The 21083-nt window shown below is 49.2% G+C and overlaps 3 protein-coding genes across 4 annotated transcripts in view; all 3 read right to left on the bottom strand.

The window, feature by feature from the left end:
- Window positions 1-159: 159 nt before the first annotated feature.
- On the bottom strand, window positions 160-5166 carry MIF4GD (MIF4G domain containing). The gene is made up of 6 exons (XM_041409038.1): window positions 4751-5166; window positions 2699-2835; window positions 2430-2539; window positions 1979-2134; window positions 1228-1320; window positions 160-1103 (listed from the first exon to the last, which is right to left on the bottom strand). The coding sequence occupies exons 2-6, from the start codon at window positions 2778-2780 to the stop codon at window positions 876-878; spliced, it is 669 nt and encodes a 222-aa protein (XP_041264972.1). The 5' UTR covers window positions 2781-2835; window positions 4751-5166; the 3' UTR covers window positions 160-875.
- A 629-nt stretch (window positions 5167-5795) lies between these two features.
- On the bottom strand, window positions 5796-15011 carry SLC25A19 (solute carrier family 25 member 19). Of its 2 annotated transcripts, none has more exons than XM_041409035.1 (7): window positions 15000-15011; window positions 14610-14755; window positions 13951-14106; window positions 13089-13259; window positions 12105-12288; window positions 10823-10953; window positions 5796-9496 (listed from the first exon to the last, which is right to left on the bottom strand). In XM_041409035.1, the coding sequence occupies exons 2-7, from the start codon at window positions 14733-14735 to the stop codon at window positions 9296-9298; spliced, it is 969 nt and encodes a 322-aa protein (XP_041264969.1). In that variant the 5' UTR covers window positions 14736-14755; window positions 15000-15011; the 3' UTR covers window positions 5796-9295. The 2 variants fall into 2 exon arrangements, with proteins under 2 accessions (XP_041264969.1, XP_041264968.1); XM_041409034.1 differs by lacking the exon at window positions 15000-15011 and adding an exon at window positions 14849-14989.
- Window positions 15012-18493: 3482 nt separating this feature from the next.
- GRB2 (growth factor receptor bound protein 2) overlaps window positions 18494-21083 on the bottom strand; it is a 48577-nt gene continuing 45987 nt past the window's right edge. The window contains exons 5-6 of the mRNA XM_041409030.1: window positions 20258-20426; window positions 18494-18881 (exon numbers count right to left, since the gene is read on the bottom strand). Of these exons, the coding sequence (XP_041264964.1) occupies window positions 18696-18881; window positions 20258-20426 (355 nt within the window). The 3' untranslated portion in view covers window positions 18494-18695. The remainder of the gene's footprint in view (window positions 18882-20257; window positions 20427-21083) is intronic.

Genomic DNA, 21083 nt, shown 5'->3' with positions numbered 1-21083 from the left:
CTTTTGTCTCTATTGCTCCAGGTACCCTGGTGTGTAAAGCCCTGAGGCCCTAGACTGGAGCAAACACTGAGTTATCTCAGCCTTAGGGCTAAAGTCAGGAGCAATCCTTCAGTATTGCTCAGAGCTCAGCAGCTGTGCAGGGAGAAAGCAGGGCATACATTAGTGGAAAACTTTTATTAGAAAATAATCCATCAATAGATTATTTTGTTTCATTTCTTTCTCTCCCATTCTTCTAAGAAATATACCGCAGCTGAAACTTGCAAATTCTGGAAAAAAGTGACAGTTATTGTATAAAACCTATGAAACCCTTCCTACATGTGCTCAGGGACCTCTTCTGTCCCAGGCTGCCCTGTGGCAGGTATTCCTGGCTGTGGAAGAGGCTGTGTGCATGCAGGTGCAGCCAGCCTGCTGGAAGGAGTCAGGGAAAAGAAGCACTTGGTTGAGCTGTTTGTGAGGCCATGGTGTGTTCTGCGACCTGTCCCAGAGAACCAGGTACAACCTGAGCTGGGAGATTTCCCTGCTGCCTCCCACAGCTCTGCTGGCTTTGGGGTGAGCTAAAATGTTCTCAGCCTAAACTGTGCTTTCTTTAACACTCATAGAAAATGCTGGTGTGAGCTACAAGCCTCCCGAGCCCTTTGCTGACAGCAGCCCTATTTTAAGACAAAATCAGTGAGAGAACTTGCTGGGTGTGCCCTTCCCACCGCTCTGAACCTCCAAAGTCAGACCAGCACCTGCTGCATCCGGCAGTAGGTGCAGAGAGGCTCTAGCCAGTATAAATGCTATTTACAGGAAGTGCTAGAAAATTAATGTGAAAAATCCCAAATTGGTACGAAGCTTGCTGGTGAAGGTGCTGGGGATGCCTCTGCCTCGGGAGGTTAATCTGTCACTTCGCTGTAATAATATTTCTGGGCAGCGTCCGTCATCTTCCACTCAGCAGCCCGGAACTCGATGATCTCCAGCAGCAGGAGCTGGGACAGGGAGCTGAGCCCCTCCTGCAGGAGGAAGCCATCTCGGAGGAGGGAGAAGAGCTCGTCCATGCGCTGGGAATTCATCTTCTCCAGCTGCTCACCGATGCGGTGGAGCTGCAGGACCAAGCAGTCCACCTTCAGAAGGAAGAGCAGATGGCTGAGCACAAAGCAGTGGAGGCTCCTCTGCACCCCCCAGGCTGTGCTTTTTACAGGTGCTTGGCAGGACAACAAGCATATCAGCAGCTCTCCCTGCACTCACCTCCTCCTCCTTCTGCAGGCTGTCAGGCTGTGCCAGCCTGAACAGGCAGTCGTACACAGGGTTCACCAGAGCCATCATGGGCATGTTGTTCACCTGCAAGGAGAGTGGAGCATTGTCAGCCTGGGGCCAGAAGGGAGTCTGCAGCTATTTTAAATAGTTATTCCCTTGCTGCTCTCCCAAGGAGAAGGGAACAGAATTTAGTTGTGCTGTATTAGTGGGATTCTCATCAGAGATCAGACATTTGAGTCTCCAGGAACCAGAGGAGCTGAACAAATGATGTAAAAACCATCTATTTTTAAATGTAAGCAGGTAGTCATGGGAAATAGACTTGTTCCAACAGTATTTTTCCTGCCTGCAGCTCTACTTGCATCATTTTTACATCTACTCCAAGCAGGAATTCAAAGTTCACACACTGCACAAAGGCCTGAAGCCAAACTCCATCAGCAAACCCCACAGCAACTGAACCAGTCCAGTCTGGGACATCTGGGAGCAGGCAAATCAGGGGATTTCAAACACTAGGTACAAAATTAAGAAGATGAGACTTTGTGACTGTTCCTGGAGACTTCCTCTGCCTCTTCAAGCCTGTAGATAGCAGCAGTTCTGTCAGCATCCTTGTGCTAAGAACCAGCTCTGGCCCCCATGGCCCTGGGGCTTTTACAACCCCCACCCACCACCCCTGCTCTGGTATCCTAGGATGCCCAGGCCCTCCTGGCACTGCAGGCAGCAGCAGCCAGCTGCTCCAGCTCCTTACCCTCAGGTAGTCAAAGATGTTGCAGATGAAGGTGACGTAGCAGATCCAGGCCTGCAGTGAGCGGGTGCGCAGCTCCTCCCTGTCCTTGTACTCCTGCTGCAGCCGGTTCAGCAGGCTCCTCCGGAAGATGCTCTGGCCAACTTGTTTGCTCTCTGCCTGTAAGCCCACAGAAACAGCATGGAGGGATGAAACAGGGGTGCCAGAGGGGCAGGGGGATGCAGTGCCACACAGATACCCTTCTGTGATTCCCAAAGAGGCAGAAAAGCTGCAACACACTGCCTGTGCTGGCCCACTGCTCTTCTGGATGCTGCCACTGCATAGGGCAAGTGGCAGGACAGGAGAGAAGGGCAAGGGGTCAAAGCATGTGACTGGGACAAGCCCTTCCTGGCCCAGCCCAGGGATAAGCCACACAAGAGCCCAGGTGTTTCACTGTCCAGACACGAGCTCTCACCTGGATGATGGTGTAGCAGATGCGCCCAGCCTCCTTGCTGAACACAGAGTCTTTGAGGGACTGGTCCACTATAATATTGGCCACTTTCTCTAGGTCCACATTACTGGGGTCTGCAGAGAAGAGGAATGCTGTTAGGACCCAGCCCTCTTTGGCCCCTGATTGCTTTGAGGCACCTGGAAAGCAACCAAGGTCTGTGCAGGGCCCAGCAGAGTCACATTAACTGGCGCAGAAGCCGTGCGTGGCAGAGGAGCTCATAAAAACCCGCTGACCTTTGAGGGCTGTTTTCAGCAGCTTCTGAGTCTCGGAGTCAAAGGACTGTATTTTGTACTCTTCTTTGCCTGTTTCCCCCATGACTGGTTTCCTCCAAGGGCAAGAGTCAGGGCACTGGATGAGCTAGTGACAGTCCCTGGGGAAGGAGCACACAGAGCTTAGTTGGACAGAGGCAAACCTTCACCCATTTCCCATTCGGCACGCCCCAGGTAGTGCTGAAGCACAGAGTGTTTCCTGACAGCTCCCCACCCCAAGGAAACTCCTCTTTTATTAGGGCACCAACTCTAGATCTATGCAAATCCTCCACATCTTTTAAAGCCTTGTCTCCTACCAGCTGATGATAGAACTTCAGAGCCTTTATATTTTTCTGATATACGAAACACATTGCAGGCAAAGCAGATCCAAAATATATGTGGCTGTATCACAGGAAGGCACACACTGCTCCCTTGGGCCTTTTAAACACCAATTCAGCAGCTTTCATACAAAAACCTGGGAAGAATCAAAGCCAGCAAAAGCATCCAACACACCTGCCAGAGCACCTCTCCTGCACCAGAGCCAGGCTCTCTCAGCTCTCAGCACGACACAGCAAACTCAGCAGCCAAATCCCCAACAGCAACAGCTCCCATCTCTCATCCCTCTGCATCTCTCTCTGCTCTGCAGCACCAGCAGTGCTCCTAAGCAGTCTCTAGATTGATTTTCTTCTGCCTCATGATACAGTGAAGACAGCAAGAGGGTACGCACGGCACAGGGAGGAAGGGCTTGCTTTGATTCACACAGGATCTGATGGATGGAAACGCAGGGCTGGCCAGACCGGCAGTACAAACAGAAGGCAGTCGGCCAAATGAGTTTTGCCAGCTCGTCGAAATTCCTCGGCCATTACTCACCCTCTCTGCAAACAGGTCCCTACCCAGATCAAAGCCCAAGAGCCTTTAGGGGCATGGGACAGGTAGCGTGGGCAGTCCCCTCACGTACAGAACAGTAACTCAGAGCAGAGAGCAGCCCCATGGGGGTGACCACCTACCCTGGGACTGAGTCAGCCCAGGTCCCAAGGTTTCTTTCCCAGGTGGATTCCTGGTTGGTGTTTGCCAACCAGGCATGGCACGGCGGTTTCTTTCCCAGGTGGATTCACAAGCAGCTGGGTGCCCTCCGTGCCATGCCTGGTTGGCAAACACCTTCCTAGCTGACCTCTCCTCTCTCTGCATCTGCACTCGTGCCATGCTGCACTGCCAGTGGAGCAGCCCGAGATGACCAGCAGCCGCGTGTCCCACCGGCAGCATCTCCAGGCAGCAGGACCCTGGCGAGAGCGCAGCGCCTCTCGCAGCGCAGCGGGACCGGCCGAGCCCGCCCGGCAGCGCCTGTGCCGCCGCCCGGCCCCGCTCCCGGAGCTTCCGTTCCACGGCTCCCTGGGATGGCCACGGCTGCTTTGAACTGCTGTGCCAAATAACCCTGCCAGAGCAAACCACAGCGTGTGAACACCGAGCCAGCCAGGTCTCACCTGCACTAGAGACCCTCCTGCCAGCGCCACTTATCAGAAGGGCTGATGGCAGTGGGTGACACGGAGCACCTGTGGGTACCGACTGCTCCTCCGCTGGCCCCGGCTAGACGAGCCGTCCCGGGGGCTGACTCGTTTGGGGTCAGCACCCTCAAATCTGCCGGTGATCCACCAGCTCAGGTGCCAGGGCACCTGTGACCTGCAGGGTCACACCTGCCAGTATGGGCTGGACCAGTCCTGGCCACTGCAAGGAGAGGGAGAAGAGCAGATTCTCGTCTGCCACCCCTTAGTGTCTGCCCCAGGGGCTCCACCAGCCCCCGGAATTCCCATCCCATCCCCGCCGAGCCGCAAGTGGAACTCCCAGCGTCGAGACGCCTCTAGCCCGGGGCAGCTGGACCACCGGACCCCCTGGAACCCCCGCCGCTGCCTCCCGTCTCTCCAGCCCCGCGGCTGGCACAAGCCCAAGGGCCACCGGACGGAGGAAGAGGCGGACCCCGGGAAAAGCAGCCCCCGCGCTGCCCCGGCCAGGGCAGGGGGAGCCGGGCGCAGCCCCACCGACCTGCCGGCCGCCCCCGCTGTGTCCTCCGGCCGCCGGGACATCGCCGGCACCTCCCGAGCCCCGCGCCCTCCCGGCACGGCCCAGGTTTCCTCTTAGGTCATTTCCTCGCCCGAGCCGGGGGAGGGCCGGGCCGGGCCGGGCGGGAGAGCGGCGGCAGCTGCGGCAGCGCCACCGCCTGCGAGCGTCGGGGCACGGCGGGCTGAGCGCCGGCTACGGCCGGCTGCTCCTCGGGAAACTCCCGGGCTCCCCCCGGCACGGCCGGCTGCCCCCGCGACACCTTCCCGGGCACGGCCACTGCTTTTCCGACTCCCCCCGCCGGGTATCGCAGGCAGCACTCACCCCTCTGCCACGGTCACCCGCGGGGCTGTCCCAGCGCTCTACGGGTGACAACGGCGTGAATTCCGCCCTTCCCTCGGGGCCACGGCAGGCTGCAGCCCAATGGTATTAAAAAATGAGTAGAAAAAAAAGTCAGGAAAGAGGAGAGGCAGTAAACCAACACACTGCAACAACAGCTGAATATGGTACAACACACTTCACGTTTTTTTCTCTCAAATCTCAACCATTTCATAGGGAAGACCCTACAGGTGGTGAAGTCTCCACCGCAGAGCAGACAGGCTGCTGAAACCAGGGAATGGCTGAGGGAGCACAGAACAAACAGTTTGGGAATATTTTCTGTAGCAGTGCGTGGCCTGGCTGGATACAAAGCAAGCCTGAACTATTCCACTGGGGGTGTGACGCTCAGGACTGGCTACCACAGCTCCAAATGCCCCTCTAGGACACAGCAGTGGGTCTGGGCTGCAAAAATCCCCTTTGGCTGATCCCTTTTGGTGCAGTTCTCAATAGAGGGTACAGCAGAGAAGGTACAGTTCTGCCTATGGCTGAGGAGCACCCACAAGCCAGCAATGGAAAGTCCTTGTGGCTCCTGTTGCCCTGTGCTCTGGGCCCTGACTATTCTCCCTTTCAGGCAGCAGGAGGGCCACGATGTTCCTGCAGGGTCCAGCAGAGGCACAAAGAGGAAAGGAATAAATCAACTGCAGCCAGCCACTGAAAAACAAAATATTTAATGTACCTTGTCTTAAAAGGTAGGCACACACTGTGCGTATTGTGTTTGGATGCTTTCAAGAAACAGCAGCTGCAAAGATCCACTCAGGCAACACAGCAAAATGCCACTGTTACAGTTTCTACATCACAAGAGAAACTTAAATCCAAATTAAATATGACCTATTCCAGTCCCAACGGTAAAACATTCATTTCTTGTCAAAAATGATGCTGTGCAGCTCTGGATGTGTATCCTGAGAGTGGGATTGTCCTAAGAACTTGGTGAGCCAGCCAGCACTGCAGGAATCAGCATGTTCCTCACAGATCTTGTGCGTCCGAGACTGGCTCAGTGCCGTGGTGGAGCTGCAAACGACTGCGGCACAATTCCTCACCAATGCTCTGCCTGCTAAGGAGCTTTTGCACGTTCTCATGGTAAAAGGCACTAGAAGAAAACAAACGCAACTGCTGAGCAGCTTGTGAGGTGAACTGCAGGCAAATCCCTGGTGATAGGATTAGCTTGGAAAGAAATCCCAATGGCCAAAATCAGCCAAGTCCCAGAGTGAGGCATTTGCCACGTTGAGTCACTTCACACTGAACGGGAGCACACAGCTTCCAAGAGCATATCTGTCCCAGCACCTTGGAGAACAAGGTGACCACAGATCTCTCCCATCTCCTGCTCCTCTAATTCTAAGAGATTTAGCTCCTAAATGCTCCATTTAGCATGTGTTTTGCCAGAGCAGCTTGAGAAATAAGACCTGTCCTCCTAGTGCTTCATTCAGCCTCAATCCCACAGAGAAATCAACACCTCTTACAGTGCCTTCCCCAGCAAAGTGCACATGAGAAATACATGAGGGTCAGATGCTGCTGATCAGAGGTGAAGTGATTGTTGGATGCAGCTCCTAATATTGCTGACGTTATCACATCTTTCTCCCTCTCACTGGAAGCCCAGATGCCTTTATGGGCCTGTAACATTTGTGTCACAAATGGTCACAAGCCTAAAGACCAGGGAGTGTCTCTTCCACAGCCTGGGCCAGACAGGCACAACTTAAACTCCAGCTTTGCCGTCTGCTGGGTGGAGGCAAGCTCTGTTAATGCAGAGTGGAGGAAAAAACAACCCCAGAGAGGAAAAGCTGCTCCATACTCTCCAGTACTGCCCTCTCTGTGGAGCAGCCAAGCTGCCCATACCAGCATCACCTCAAGCTCCACAGCACCCTCGAGGAATGTCATCTTAACAGAGCACAGATCTTCCTGTTCTTTCCTGCCGCTGAGTTCCCAACCAGTTTCCCCCTGTTTTGTGCGGTTTAACAGCAGCTCTTTTACAAAAAATGGAAAACAAGTCTTGCAATGTTTAGACAGGACGGATGAGTCCCCATTTCCTAAGGAAGCCTAGGTCAACACTGAATATTTTCTGCTCTGGCCTGTCCCTGCTAACCATGACGGCATTCCTCTCACCAGCAACAAAAGACAGTAACAAAGCCAACCCGTTTGTGTCTGTTTTGAAAAGAGACACTTCTCTCCCTCAGAAGGATGTCACGAGGCTGAGTTCATTACTCCTCATGATGTCTCTCCAAGAACAACAGGTGAACAATAAACAAAGGCTAAACATCGTTAAGAAGATTCTGAGGAATCTCAGAAGAGCCTAAATAACACAGGAAAATGACAATAGGATTGAGGCACTTGGAGAAACTCCACATTTCCTGCATTTTCTGCTCTTAACAAAACGGCCATTTTTAGAGTATATGCAGCTCCCTCTCCCTCTTTACAACTCACATATCAGCCTCCTGCCTGACACACTGCTCAATGAAATTAATCTTACGCAGCTCTGTCACCTGCAGGCCACTTTGTACTCCAAGATCTCACACCCACAGCAGACATAAAGTTATTCAGCCTGGGCTTGCAAGGAATTTCTCCAGATACCTCAGCCACCAGTGGAACAGCTGTTTTTTAAAAACAGCCTCTCACAATAGTTCAGGATAAGCGAGCAATGCTGATATGCTCAAAATTGCCAGAAGTTTCGTCAGTGGAATGGAATTGGTCATGCTGGAATCTGGCCAGACCATTTGGGATTAACACCCTGAATACTGCAAAAGAGCTGGGAAAAGCTCTGTGTTAAAAACCACCAAACCATCCTCCAAATAACTGCAGTGCTCTGCCTTATCCACCCCTTGCAGATGAGTAACGTGCTTTTGTATGGCAGGGCTGGGAACTCTGCCTTCCACACAGTCCAGCCACACCCTGCTAGGCTTGAAAAAACACAGAATAAAAGAGGAGGAAGAAAGTAATTTTCCTCTTTTCCACTGTTACATAAATCAGAGTTGTTGGTAGGTTGTTTTGTTGGTTTTTTAACCACTCATAAAACCTTTGAAACTCCAGAAAAACACTTTTCCATCTCTAATTCAATCATCCATGTGAAACACCACGCTCAGCCAACCAATTCCCATTTGATGTTCATTCCTTTCACTTCAGCAAATCTTGTCAAAACATTTTCATCTGCTAGCACCAGTGCAGGACTGAGGTTCTGAAATATTCTGAGGCCACGACAGAAATACTTGTTAGACACATTCAGAGGTGCTATTAAATAAATAATGATTAAAAAAAAAAAGTACTAGTTTCCACAGGACTTTCCCTTCATTATTCCAGCTTAGAATAATTATTTCTTAACTCTATACATAATTTGTTTACTCAGTGCTTTGAAGCAAAGCACCCTGGAGTAAAACTTTAGTTTGTGCATTGAATCCCCTCAGAATGGGGCTCTTAATATGCAAGTTTTCCTGTAAAAAGTGCGAGTGAGGCATTGCAAATCCCTAAGAGATGTATGGCCAGACACTCACGAAGAGAAAAGGGAATTCAGCTTACAATCAAGTTCACTGGGGTTGAAGGAAAAACAAGTCTGATCCAGCATGATCAGAGAAGATGCTGTGTTTAAGATGACAGAGAATGCTCAGCTAGCAAGTGGTGACCAAGAAGCAGCAGCTGGCAGCAAAGGAAAGGAAAACTGAGGGTCTGTGGCTTTACCTGACTACACCAGCAGGACAGAGCGAGCTGTGCAACACCGAGACAAGAATCTGGTGCAAACAGCAGGCACGGAGCAAAGGAATAAAGCTGTGCAGATGCAGTGCTAGGACGTGGCCTTTGGTTGGTTAAGCAGCACTAGGCTGGGCCAGAATCCCCTCTCTGGAATCCAGGGATTCACCCACTTTATTGGGTGCCTTTCCAGAGCACAGGCATTGCTAGGGAGCGGTCTGTTGGTTCCCCCTCTCCCCACTAAATGTGCACTGGTATGAGAGGAGACAGAAGGAAAGTGCTCTGTTGAATGGCTCCCAGCCGAGCAGTTCAGTGTCTCCAGCAGAACTGCAGTTGCCTTCTCCTTCTGCTTGGTCCCAGGAGGTGATTCCCCACAGGCTGGGGGAGCTCTGGGAGCCCTGACATTTCCAACGTGCTCATGACAGAGCAAGGCCATCGGTCTCCCCTCCTGAGGAGAACAGCAGGCAGCCACACACGTCCCTTTCAACCCTCCTTCCTCTTCGTGCTCTCTGGGCTCTTCAGGGCGCACAGGAGGCTGCAGAACAGCTCATACCAAAAGAAGATGAGGCCAGAGGAGAAGGCAGCCTTCAGCAAGCTGGGAGAGAGGCCCTTGAAGAACCCACCTGGGCCCTCCTCTCGCATGATCTGCCTCATGCAGTCCAGGAGACCCCCATACGTCCGTACCTGGGAGAGAAATGGTTAAACAAGGTTAAACAAGAAAACTTCAGGACAACTGGAGAAAAACACAAAGATCCCCAAACTTTACCACAGAAACATTATCTTGACATGCAGCCTGGAGATGCCTTTCTGGGTAATATAATAACTAGCTGAAACTTTCAGAGAGAGTTTAGAGAGAGCAGGATAGAGGAAATGTAGAACATACAGCATCAGCAATGTTTATGCACATCATTTACTGAATGGCTGTAAAACCTCTGCATGCAACAACAGCATGACTTTAAATTTATACAGAGGTTTGTGAAGTCATTATTTCAGATTGTGCAGCTGCTGTTTTCTATCCCCTTCACTGTCTAAGAAGGAAATAATGTTGAGTTTTCTGAGAGAAAGCAAACACAGCTACAACACTTAGAAGTTTCCTAATTAGCTGTCTGCATATTGTCATGTTACACTGTGCAGTTTTAACATCTTGTGACACATCAATGCTAAGAACAAACTCTGTATCTTACTACAAGAGGAAAAGCATCCAATGGAATGGGCTGAGACATCAAAATCCTATTCCAGAGTTTCTTAGGGTACAGACTGATTTCTTTCTCAGATCCCAGGAATTTTAAGGAAAATAGAAAATTTCCACATTTCATGGGAAAAAAAAAAGAGAAAGTTCCTTGATCTATATTTGTCTTCAAGTGTATTTCAAGGTTGTAACAATGGTGCTAAAGAACATCAGAGTATTTAATTTGTTCTGAATTTCAGGCTATTCTCATACATAAAACACATATTGAACACTTGGTGCCTATTTCTTGCATCATAATATTAATTGGGTAACAATGGTGCTAAAGAACACAGAGTATTTAATTTGTTTTGAATTTCAGGCTATTGAAATTGAACATATTGAACACTTGGTGCCTATTTCTTGCATCAAAATATTAATTGCAGAAGAGGAGCCTGACAGCCAGGTGACCCCAACACACAGCCAGTGTCATCCTCTGCTAGTAATTTGGTTCTGAATCAGAAAAACCAAGCTGCAACTAGAAAACTAAAGTAAATCAAAAGCCCTTTGGCTGCCTGACTCATCCCCAGCTCCAAGACACAGTTGATAGGGAGGGATGACAAGCCAGAGCACAGGTATGTGGGACAATTCCCTCCTGGGACCTATCATAAAATAAACCCAGTATGTTCATGTATAAATTCACATTATTAAATGAGACCAGTGCTCACTGGGAGCTTCCAATCCAAACATGAACTCAACAGGTACCACCGGTGGACTGTCACTGCATTCCAGTGCACTGGACCAGCCCACACTCAGGAAAATCCACCACTCCCAGCATTTCTCACCTGCCCAAAGGCTGCCCGAGCATGCTCAAAGCCACCCACTTGCAGTCGCTTTTTGACCACATCCAAAGGGTACGTGAGGCTTTTGCTGACCACTCCAGCACAGCTGCCGCAGACCAGGTTTCTAATGCTGGCTGAGAAGCAGAAAGGGAAAAGGATAATGGGGAGAAAAAAAAAGAGGATGATCAGGGAATTTTGACTAAATATCACAAGAGGTAAGTTAAAAATCACTTTTCACAAGAAGTAAGGTCAAAAAAGTCCTTTGAAGTTACGTCGCCTCTTCTGCAATAGTTTCAGCCAAAGAATCTCAATCTGTGTTTTTTCAGGCTTGCAATGTCTGTTGGAATCAGAGGAGCAGCTCCTCTTGGTCCATGACATGGACTTATGGTTTTGCTCTGCTCAAAAAACCCCAATCCCCAGTCTCCAGACAACTTGCTGCCAGTGGATGAAAGTTTTCAAGCCCCCCCAGTGAAAGCCTGGTCACTGGAAATCTTGCACCCCTGGCTGCTCAGGCTGATGTATTCTGGACTGGAACATCTCAAGCTGACACTGCCTGATGATTTCAGAGGCTTGTGGGAAATGAGGACTGTATTAGACCTTTTCCTGACAAACATGAGGTCCCAGCACAAAACCACCATCAGCCTCTGACACCTGAAATTAAATATGCAGACATGATATTGAAAGGTCTAGTTCCTCTGCTGAAGAAATTCCATTGAGGAACAAAGCCATGCTGCTGCTGCATCCCTCTTGCTCAAGGAGACACAGGTATCTAGAACTGCCAAGGTGGCAGGTTGCATCAGGATGAGGTTCTCTTACAATGGAGCTAGAAATCAACATAACAATACCAAGAGCCTGGCAGCTTTAAATTAGAGTAAATGAATCCTCTTCCCTAATAGCTGTGCTGGAATCTGCAGGCAGATTTACTACAGAAATCCAAGAGTCCTGTCCCCACAGCACTAATGAAACAGAAAGATTATGGCAGCAGTCTTCCCACAGTATCAGTAATGTGACACTGTTAAAGAAAGAGCACCCTGGCCTGACACTTCACTTTCCCATCCAACCACTTCCATCACAGTTATTGCACAACAGGAGCTGTTTGTAAACTCTGCTGTACTTCATTTGGCATTTCCCTGCAGGGGTAAAAATGAGAGGTGGGAAATAAGAGACACTTTTCAGATGTTGCATCAAAAAATGTGGAAGGACAACAGAGCTTACATCAGTCATTCAAACTAGCATTCATCTTCTTTCTCTCCTGACTGCAACCATCACTGTCCCAAGTTCCTACCTCCATTCTTTGCTTCAGCTGGAATCACCCATTTGGAAAACTGCTGCAGGATGTTGTAGAAGAAGAACTGGAGACCAGCATATGGGAAGATAGCAACGAGTGTGGGGGTCAAACCTCTGTAGAAAGTCCGAGGCCCTTCTGTCTGGTACATGGTCACCACTGCATGGCGAAGGTTGGGGTAAATCTGTTCAACAAGGAAGAGGCTGAGTGACTTTCCAGTGAACTTAAAAAAAGCCAACCAAAGGTCAGGTCATTTCCCAGTAGTGGGTATAGGAATTCCCCACTGCCCAAAATACAACTGACTGTCTTGAGCACAAAGTGATGAGCAAGGTGATTTCCCACACCCTCACAGCATTCTCTGCCAGGCCCTGGTGACTTAAAAGAAACAAGGCATGGAGCTGAGTCCTGACACCACCTGCATCACAGACATGATTATTTTTCTTTTAACAGTTCTTAACTCCTGCAACCATTCATATAATACATACTGTAATTCTACTGCAGGCTAAATACAGAAATGGCTCTGATACAAATCTATCCCATTATTACAGACCTCGTTAGCGCAGAGACCAATTCTCGTGTAAATAAGAACATGAAGCACAGGTGAAAGGTGACTAGTTTCAAGTATCATCCCCATCATTATCTAAACATGACTCTCTGCATGTGGAAAGTTTCAAAAATGCAATGGTCAACAGTCTGTGGAGCAGGTTCTGTAAAAAGCCAACAGCCAAAGCAAAAAACTGAGTTATCCTGTTAAGGACAGTTTCTCTTTTCTGCATCACCTGTCAGGATCAGAAGCACCACAGCACAATTAGGAAAGCTGTGTCAACAGCACGAAGGATAACTTGGCAACAGCACAAACACTGGCCGTAACAGCACCTGCTCCTTCGTTTTAACCCACGATGCTGTATGTGCTTCCAAACCTCCTGCACCTTCAGACCTGTGCAATATCGCTACTGCCACGGATGACAAGAGGCTGAGCCTCACCTTTGGCTCGCCCTGGGCAGCAAAGCGGGTGCGCAGCGTGTCCACGGGGTGCACCGCGACCGAGGCCGTGCAGGCAGCCAGGCCCCCGCACACCAGGTGCACCAAGGAGTCGCGGGCTCCGAGGGAGGTGACGTTGTGCATCAGCTCCGTCAGGCTCTCGAACGTCATGAACTGCAGGAAACAAAGGGTCAGGAAGCCGATCCTTGTGACTCACGCAGGTTTCCCGCTCCTCTCTCGTTTCACCAGCAGCTCCACCCCTCCGCGCTTGGTACCACCTTCTAGTCCTTCAAAAGTCCTCCCCAACTTGCAACATGTAACAATCACTACACGGCCCGGGGAACGCTTGGGATAATCTGGTGTCCTACACTTCTGCTAATTCCTGCATTTAGAATTGTGAAAAACTCATTTTAATGTTCTGTGGCTCCAGAAGAGTGTTTGCTGTGTCACAGATATGCTTTCCTTTACCCTTTCAGCCACTGCTCCTAAGGCTGTTACTTTAGCAAAATAAAGCATAACAGTGCTGTGTAAAACACCCTCATCAGCTTCACTGATTTTTTCCTAACAAGCCCTTAGGGTGACAGCATGACTAGAAGCAAAAAACTGCCCAGGCTTGGGGCATGAGCAGCTAAGCCAAATGTCAGGAGTAGAGAGGGCTTATCTATGACACCAGATACAGACAGAGCTCAGTTTGCTCTTGCTGTGCTCCAGTCCATTCAGCCAGCTCAGGAATATTAACTTAGGAATTATTCAGCAGCTTTATACAGCTATACAACCTTTCCACTCCTGAACACAGACGGTCTGAGGGAGCAGAGCAGTGCCCTGTGTACACACAGTGTGCCCAGGTGATGCCTGGTGCCCTCACCTGAACAGCTCCGAAGCCAACAGAAAGGATCTGAGCTGGAACATGGCCCTTCCAGAAGGCTGCCAGGCCCTCCTCCCGGAAGATGCGCTGCACAGCTTGCAGGATGCCGTGGTACTTGGCCGCAGGGTTTCTGGCAGAGAGCTGCTCGATCTGGAGCTGGAGGAAATGGGAGAAAACATTTTCAATTTCACCCTTCAACACTGGTTCAAGTGTCCAGTTCAGGAATTCACAACCCTGTCAGCCAGCCAATGCTACGGGATGACATTCTGTCTTCCCACAGAACCACATTCAGATCTGACTGGGATGTTATTCATGAAGGGCTCTAAAATAATAAAAATGTGCATGAACACAAAGATAAGCAGGAGGGATGATAGTGAAATTCAGTCAGAGAGTGTAAGTCATTTACAACAACAGAAAGAGAACAAACTCTGAGAAACACAAGATACCATTCCCACACAAGTTAAGTTGTATAAATAGAAGCGGTGGACACAAGATAGCCCTACTTCCTTGCATAACCTGTACACAACGTAGGTGAGGCCTGACGAGCAGATTTAGTGCTCTCTGGCTGCACAGGTGACCTGTTCACCCAGGACAGGACCAGCTCTGCTCCCTGACAGGCTCTTTCATCCCGGCCCCCGGGCACGCCGCGAGCGAGGTACCTGAAAGCGGATCTTGAGGACGTCCAAGGGGCTGACAAGGACCCGAGTGACCAAGCCAGACGCTGATCCTGCTGCAGCCGCTTCCACCGTGGACACGCACCTGCCTTCGGGGTCGTAACCCACCATGCCTGCCGGCTGTGCCCGGCCTGGGCAGGGGCACAGGAGCAGTGAGCCCCCACCCCACAGTCCCCTCACGCCAAGGCCCACAGCCCCCTCCTCACCCCAAACTCCCTTCTCACCCCACGGGACACACAGATGCCCCTCTGCATCACTCCCTCTGCCCCGCAGCTCCCGGCCCCGCCAGCGGCAGCCACCAGCGTGGAGCCCGAGCCGAGCCCGGCGGCACCGGGGCTGTCCGGCCCTGGGCCGACTCCCGCCGCGCCGCCTCACCCTCAGCCGCCGGCTCCGCACTGCGCCTGCGCGCCGCGGGGGCCGCTGGGAGATGCAGTTCCGGGAACGGCGCCCAGGTCCGCAACACGCGCGGGATGCGGCGCTCACAGAACCGCGGATCGGTGGGGCTGGACTAGCCCTGAGAGCACGGAGCCCAGCCTGCGAGCCAACACCACCTTGTCAGCCGGACCATGGCACTGAGGGCCACATCCAGTCTTTCCTTGGACACCCCCAGGGACAGTGACAACTCCCTGGGCCGCCCATTCCAATGTCTAATCACCCTTTCCATGAAGAAATTTTTCCTGATGTCCAACCTAAAGCTCCCCTGTTGCAGCTTAAGATTATGTCCTGTCACTTGTTACCTGGGAGAAGAGCCTGAGTCCCATCTGGCTGCACCCTCTTATCAGGGAGTCAGAGAGAGCAAAAAGGTCACCGCTGGACCTTCCTTTCTCCAGGTAACAACCCCAGCTCTGCTGCCCTGCCTGGTCACACCCGTGATCCATTCTCCTCCCCAGCTCCCTCAGCCCTGCCTGGTCACTCCTGTGATCTGTTCTCCTCCCCAGCTCCCCCAGCCCTGCCTGGTCACACCTGTGGTCCATTCTCCGCCCCAGCTCCCCCAGCCCTGCCTGGTCACTCCTGTGATCCACTCACCTCCCCCAGCCCTGCCTGGTCACTCCTGTGATCCGTTCTCCTCCCCAGCTCTGCTGCCCTGCTCTGGACCCACGAGCCAGGGCTGTGAGAGGGGAAGGTCAGCATGCAGCCCGCACTGCCCTCAGCACTGCTCCCACTGCTGCCTCCGCCTTACACAACCACAGACCAACAAACCTGTCTCCATAAAGCACAGGGGAAGCAAGATTTTCTAAGCAACCCAATGTACAGTGAAACACCACTTTGAGAAACATGTACTGCTACAGCATTACAATAAAACCCCAAGCGCTTCAAACCACACCGTGAATTTTCCATACTGACTTCTGGCACAAAAAAAATAAAGAACTGTAGAAGTATCCACGCATTTCCACCTTGACATAATCAGTATTTAAACACTGTAATGAAGAGCAACTGTTTAAAAATCACTCAGTGAATTCTGGCACAAAAAAAGAAAAATAAAGAACTAACTGTAGAAGTATCCACGCATTTCCACCTTGACATAATCAGTATTTAAACACTGTAATGAAGAGCAACTGTTTAAAAAACTCAAAACTCCCATGTAGGCCATTTCCTATTGTCTGTTAACCTTGACTACACCATTCACCCTCACAGGTACTTTCTGACCATTAGCAAAGGCTGGGGAGAAGCTGCAGAGCTGCCCACACACCTTGTTAGCCCAACAGAGCCATTCTTCTTCAGGTAGCAGAAGTGAAAACAATCTGCAGGGCCCGGCCTGATGGAGCAGATCCAAAGCTACAACAGCCTGAGCCTGGCTGCTGTGCTTACACCAGCCCAACACCACCTCCCCCTTTCAGCAAAAGGCTCCAGAAATGTCTGAACTACAAGCTCAGTCACAGCTAGGTCACTTAACTGAAATAACAGACAGATGCTCAAGTGAAGAATTCAATGTATATTTATTATTCACAGTTAATTACTATCTACCAAATGCTGCTGCAGAGTTAAAGGATTAAGTACATAGGCCTTTTTTTTTATTTAAACACAGAAAATTTTTTTAATATATATACACACACAAGACATATGTCTGCAAGGCTGCATGATATACACCAATTCCAAAATAAGGAAACAATCAAATGGTCCAGGTGTAGAATGCCATAGATTCCTTTTCCAATCACTTTACAAAGTGGGAAGAAAGTGAGTGACAGCTAGCAAGGAGAGGGGGGAAAAGTAATACTCTACAGGGTAGCTCTCTCTTTCATTTGCTGGAAAATCAAAGTGTAAGGCAGAGTTCATCTCAGGACTAAAACTTTTGTAACACTTACTACAAAAAAAGGCACCCTCCAACAAAAGATTGCCCGTGCTGAGGCAGGGCGGGAGGAGATCTCCGCTGCAGGTCGGGGTGAAGGGATCCAGCCAAACGGCCGCCAAGGGAAAAACAACGCAACTGAAGATTGGCACAGAGAGCGCTGCGGGCTGATTGCTTTCCTTCCGTCCAATTTAATGTCACACTGCTCTGGTGAGGAGCAAAGGGCCACCAGAAACGCCCCGGGGTGCGGGGTGGGGAGAACAGTCACACACAGCCTGCTGTGAACGGGAGCGGGCGGGGAGCTACTTCAACAGGAACACTGACCTGAGGAGGGAGGAGAGACTGGAGAACAGGGATGCCAACTCCACTTCTCAAGAGCAACACGACTGCAAATACTGCCTATCCAGGCCGAGGAGACAGGCTGATCACATGCATCACGTAGAAACATTCACTAAGAGCGTAAAGTTTTTTTTTCAAGCACTATTTCTTGAGGTTTCTCTGCATTATGAAGTTTTCCACCAAAGGAATGTACATTTTGTAGGACATCTCAGGGCTATTATTTCTCAAATTCACCCCTTAACCCTCCCTCCCCAAAATATTCTTCCTCATTTTCCCTCATCATAACTTTCCCCTTTCTCTTACTTCTTTTGAGGCTCCTGGTTGCAGCTCTCCACCTCTGAGCAGCCTAAGTTGCCACTTGAATGCCATGATTTCATTTTTCTTGGAATAAGGGAAGTTGAACAGTAAGACAAATCTGAAGATTAAAGCTCCATCTCTGTTTGTAGATTTTTTCTCAAGTGTCCATTGATAAAACCACCCTCCTTTGCCCCCTTCCCCCAAAGTATTTATTTACACATAGGCAGAAAAAAAATCCTCTGAAAAGCTCTGGACTGTCCTTTTAACTTAAAAAATAATAAAAAAGAAAATAAGGGGAAGGCACTATGGAAAAAATTACAGAATGTGCTCAACCGTACACCTTTAAGAAAAAACAAAAAAGCTGTCAGCACAGCATTAATAGACTTCAGTTGTACGTTGGAGTTTCTCAAAGCAGCTCTGTGACTCAAAAGTAAAAAATAGAACAAAAAGCCACACAACTCTTCTCCCTTCCTCTGTTTGGAAGCTGCTGAGCTCCAGAAGAAAGTGCCAAAGGAGAAGAGACAATAAAAATTAGATTAACACCTCATCTTTCCCAGGCAAGAAATGCTGAATGTTGAAGGCAAAAGCAGAAACTGATGATTTTTGGTTTTTTTTAAAGGCAGGACTGTGGATTTGGTTCTTCTCTCATGTCCCTTCATGTCAAATGAAGACCGTTTGCAGAGAGAGAAAATACCAGCAGAGTTTCTCCCTTTTCCTTTAACTGCATTGGCTAGGACTTTATATGGCATCAAAACTTCATGCACTGATGGACAGAGGAGGAGGGGGAAACAAGAAGAATTGTGGTGGTGAGACCTTAAGTGACCTTAAAACACTCATTCGCAACGAGAGTGAATAAAAGGGGATAACCCAGGAGCAGCTGAGGAAATTTGTTATTTTCATATTTTTCTCTCTCTCTCTCCTTTTTTTATTTTCCTTTTTTTTTTTCCTTTAAGATAAGTTTTGGTGTGTAAGTTGAACTCTTCCCCCCGCCCCTGAAGTTCCGTGCTGAGGGAAGGAGGATCACCTCACGGTGACAGGTGACTCTGGTTTTACCGCCGTGTGATTTTTTAGGTCACTGGCTGCAGTTAGGCTCTGTATGTGTATTTACTGTTTCTCTGGTTTCCTTAAATAATCTCTAATATTTCTCTCTAGATGTTCCGGTTCACTGGGGTCACGTAGTTGCGTGGGAACATGCCCGTCTGTCCGCGGCACGCTCCCTTCCACCAGTTGGGGTCAGAATTGTCAAGGACTTGGATAAAGTCTCCGCGATGGAAGCCCAGCTCTCCTTCCTCTTGGGGATCAAAATCAAACAGGGCCTGAACGTATGTTGGTTGCTGAAAAGGGAACAAGAAACATACACAGTGAGAATCACCCACGGTACTCCAGGCACCTGCTCCTGACACTGAAGATTAACAATAAACATTTGGGCTACTCCCTTTCTCTGCAAGCCAGCTCCCAACAGCTGCAACGAGGTGCTAAAACAGTAATGGACAGGCTGTAGAACACCTCAGAAAAAGGTCAAATTTCTCTGAAAGAGCTGAAATAGAGCGGATGATTCGGATGTTTTTCTAGTATTTTTCACTCTTTGTGGCCCATTGTAGATCTGTGTTGTATAGCAATACAATAATATTGCTATTTACTCGTCCTGTTTTCATAATTGACAGCACAAATATTATTGATCTACACAAAGTTCTCCCTAAAAATTGCATGTTGACATTTTACACATTTTCCTTAAACTCTTCTGTCACAGAACATTTTGCCTCGTCAGCATGTCTTCCCTTCTGATGGAAAAGCTAACATTTCATTTAAAATACATTTGCAGTCTTAAAATCATGAGGACAGGAAGTTCTCTTCATGCTTGTCCTTTTCAGCCAGCTGTTTTCTCACCCTCTGTTTATCCCTGACCTGACAGTGCAGAGCTAAGTGTTAAGTTCAGACAAACTGACAAAGTTGCCTGTGGCACCTGGACAGCTGCACAAATTCCACACCCTTGTCTTCAGGCTAGAACCAGAATGCTGTACAAGGAAGCAAAGGGATTTACCCAGAACTGACAAAACATGCAGTTACATGAAATACAACACTCTGATTGTCCTGGGAAATGGAACAAAATAAAAAGTTGGATATACACAAGCTGCTCTGCTAGCACTTCACAACAGTTTTTGGATTCTCTTCACACTGGCTAGATCCAAACCAGAGATGCTCCATATGCTGTAGCCACCTCCTTAGGAAAGCCCAGTATCAAAGCCTCACTGAGGCCTGCACTTCTGGCTATGATCAGGTATAAATCAGAACAGAATCACAGAATTGTTTAGGCTCAAGAAGACCTTCTAAGATCAGCAAGTCCATCCATTAACCAAGCACTTCCCTATCCTTTCTAACTGTGCCCTACAACAGGAGCAAATCCATTTTTTAATTCACAGGAATCAAATGATCTTCCTGCAACAGAATCTATAAACATTAAAACAAGTCAAACGTTCAAGCAGCAACAATAATTTTGCCTCCAACTCCAGGGAGGCCAGGAGTGAAGGTAGGCTTTGCACAAGAATGCAGCTTATTTACCAGTAAAATTTTGACTGCAGGATCTAAAGATACACTTTAACAAGTAAAAAATTCAGTCAGCTTCTTTCTTACTCTAACTAAAATGCAATCCCACTTCAGACTGTGGTTGCAATGGCATGACCAGGGCACTCTATGGGGACACTTCTCTTACCTGTGGCACCTGCTCAATGTCCCGGAGAAATATTTGCTGGTTCCTGGAGACAGATGTGGATCTGTGATAATCTACCAGCTCGTTCAAAGAATTGAACTTCACCACCCAAAGGAAATACTTGCCAGCCCCATCTCTAAGCACCTTGAAGTGCTGCACATCATTTCCAAACCTGTGTGGAAAGAATGAAGAACACAAAAGAGCACATTATTAGCCATGGGGAGCTCCTTCTGGGATCATCAGCACAGAGTCTGGAACAAGAAGGTCCTTCAGGGCACAGTGAAAACTGTCAATGACATTGATAACACAGATGCAATCCCATAACTGGAATCACATGTACTTCTTGATGTATGTTACATATGCTGTCACCTGTGCTGCTGAAGATGGTGCAGAATCCCAAGGACAAATGCCAGGGACTTTGCAAGGTCACAGCAACACAGCTGCAACCTGGTGCTTTCCACTTCACATCCCCAAACACAGAATTGCCAGTCAAACAGCACAAGCACTTTGGTTTAGCTCTTCACACCCAGCAGTTTCACAGCTGACTCGAGCCACTCTCAGCCTGTGCTATTCTTGCCATGGTCCTCTGCTTCTCACAGCCCCAGTCCTCCCTCCCACAGCACCACTGGGTACATGCAACAATGCAGTGCATAACCACCAGTCCCATTACAGGCAAATTCCTGGGAAAGCACTGCCACAGGGAGGGCAGAATTGGCTCCTTTGGCAACCAGAAAGAACTTGTGCAAAAGGCTCTCTTATGAAACAAAAGGACCTCTCTGGTCTTGAAAAAAAAAACCCCAAAACAACATGTAACAGAAAAGAACCCCCT

The sequence above is a fragment of the Onychostruthus taczanowskii genome, unplaced genomic scaffold, assembly GCF_017590055.1.
Source record: "Onychostruthus taczanowskii isolate IOZ18803 unplaced genomic scaffold, ASM1759005v1 scaffold30, whole genome shotgun sequence".
NCBI classification, from domain to species: Eukaryota; Metazoa; Chordata; class Aves; order Passeriformes; family Passeridae; genus Onychostruthus; species Onychostruthus taczanowskii.
Note: the sequence above shows the minus strand (reverse complement) of the source record. Positions and strands in the feature narration are given on the sequence as shown.